We start from the raw sequence: 2523 nt of genomic DNA on the forward strand, positions 1-2523 counted from the left end.
AGTTATAGCGATATTAATATTAATAATAGTAATTGCCAATTAATAGTAATAATAATAGTAGCGACAGCAATAACGCTGATAGTAGCGGTGATATGGGAATTTAATTCCAAAAAATGAAAAGAAAAAAGAGAAAAAGAAAAAAAAAGCAAAGAAATGAAAGACAGAGAGACAACCTGACGAAACGAGATAACTTAAAATGTTTTAGCGCGTGCCGACTATGACGCTAGCATTATAAATTTGCTCTCAAATTCATTAATCGTCCAATTGAATGTCAGTTGACATTTTGCACTTAACAATTAACAGCGTGGCGTATTTGCCTTGCAAATGAAAGATAATCGAGCGAGCCGATTGTCAAAATTATTTTCACAAACAGTAGGCAAACGTCCCTCTGCCGTAACACTCTCACCTAATCAACCTTAATTAAATTTGCATACATTTATTTCTCACGGCAATGCTGCTCGCATAACAAGCGCGTCCCACAATAATTACCTCCTGCAGCCAACAACTATGGTTGGCACAACACAACGGCTTTTTACCTTCGTCGTCATGCGCCCTACAGTCGATCCTCATCAGCTGCTCCTTTGTGTACAAACACCAAAGTGGCGCGCGACAACGACTGACTGAGCTGACAAATTATGTGAATGCATCTCTGGATACTCGTTTTTTTCATTTCTCCTCTCTTTTTTTAATTTGCCAAAACAATTTCAAGACCAAAATCAACTCGATATACCGTCAAAATTATGCAGAACAGTGGTAAGTTTTAAATGTTTATGAACTTTTAACGGCTCGGCGTTATTTCGACGCGATTTACCAAGGGGGACAGCACACTATTGCCAATTCCTCCCGTACCGCTCGATGTGCATACGAGAATTTTTTTTTTATTGGCCCTTCTCGTGTGTGTTGAACTTTTTACGTGCCAAGCTTTGCGAATTTGCAATTCGTTGGCGTTCTTCTTCTCTAAAATTCTTTATCTGGTTATGATTCCTCTAGTGGGCGCTGTTGGGGAAACGTATCTTTATGCTTATTTAACCTATTATTGTTGACGACCTCATTGGTAAGGAGATTTTTATGTGATTAGCGAGGATGCCCGTGTAATTGATAAGGGATTATTGCTCGACGAGCGACTTTAGATTGTGGTGTATTAATTTCAGTTGATGATAACGAGATAAGGATGGCAAAGAGTGGATTTGTGTATTAAAACAATTTTCCAAAGTCAGATAACGGAAATTAATTTTTACGTTTTAAATTAGTAGTATGGTAATTGATTATTTGCACTAATACGATTGTTTGTTCCCTCGCTTACTCAGTGTTAATCTATTGAATTTTGTTTAAAACTTGTGTTTATCAAAGTGTTATTTCATTCGGTGCACAAACATTTGCTTTTGTACATCAAAGTCAAATGTAGATTCAAAATGGAAAATAAGTAATTCTAAATTTAAAGGACAAACTCATGTTTATCAAATTGAGTTACTAACAAATTGCAAAGCATACATTAACGTGAACGATAAGGGAGTTTCTTTATTAATAATTTTATTCTAATGTTAATCCAATAACAAAGATGTTAATACCTTAGTCAGTCGTATAGGTTTATGTTATTTTATTATTCACTGGGTGGTGAATGGATTCTAAATTCAAATTCAAATTATAATTTCAAATTAAATTCAAGTTCTGACAGCGTACAATTAATAAGCTTCAGTATAATACCAATTTATACTTAATATGTTTTACCACAAGATATTTTCAAGTCTTATATTATAAATTTTTAAAATATCATTTGTAATGGATGATAATTTTATCGGATACGACTTATCGATCGATTGACAAAGGAATGGAAATTCAATATTTATCAATGGAACATTTATTAATTAGATAAACTTCGTTGGGCTGAATAAATTTATACGCTACATAATTGTCGTATTGGACGAATCTAATAGGCAGATGTAATAATTAAATAGACCATTAATCGTTACTCTATCAATTTATTTTTTCTTACAGGCTTTAAGTATATATAATGTATTAATATATGTTATTTTTGTAGGTTATTTATGCTCTGTTTATATGAATATAGTTAACGATTAATGCGATGAAGATTTCATTTCAAAAGCAGTATCTTGTAATTAATGTGCACGCTAGCATTAAGCAATCATAATAATATAAGTATATTGTTATTTATGCAGGCGGTATTTCACTCTTGCGTTATTTTAAAATTTTAGAATATACAATTTAGAAGGTAATAGTTAACAGTATGAGATTGCAAAAAGTAATATTACACAAAGATAATCAACTCTGACCATACTATTGTGTTAAATGCAAACGGTACGTGCCTTATAATTATCATTTCAATTGAAATATTCTGAAATAGTGTATTATTGTATTAATTGAAAATAGAAACTTGAGTTTATTATTTATTTCTAAATATAATCCTCCATGCATTGGATATTTTCAGATTATAAGATAAATTTTGAATGTCCGACGTTAATAAGATTTTTTCTAAAAATTATATTTCTAAACGTTATCACACAC

General features: G+C 31.7%; 1 protein-coding gene across 1 annotated transcript in view; it reads left to right on the plus strand.

Annotated features, from left to right (window-relative positions):
• The first annotated feature begins 585 nt into the window (after positions 1–585).
• The window catches only part of pnut (septin 7-like protein pnut), a 108360-nt gene continuing 106422 nt past the window's right edge, over positions 586–2523 (plus strand). Inside the window, exon 1 of the mRNA XM_011500495.1 lies at positions 586–753. Coding sequence (XP_011498797.1) covers positions 741–753 — 13 coding nt within the window. The 5' untranslated portion in view covers positions 586–740. The remainder of the gene's footprint in view (positions 754–2523) is intronic.

This window comes from Ceratosolen solmsi, unplaced genomic scaffold (assembly GCF_000503995.2).
Source record: "Ceratosolen solmsi marchali unplaced genomic scaffold, CerSol_1.0 scaffold56, whole genome shotgun sequence".
NCBI lineage: Eukaryota > Metazoa > Arthropoda > Insecta > Hymenoptera > Agaonidae > Ceratosolen > Ceratosolen solmsi.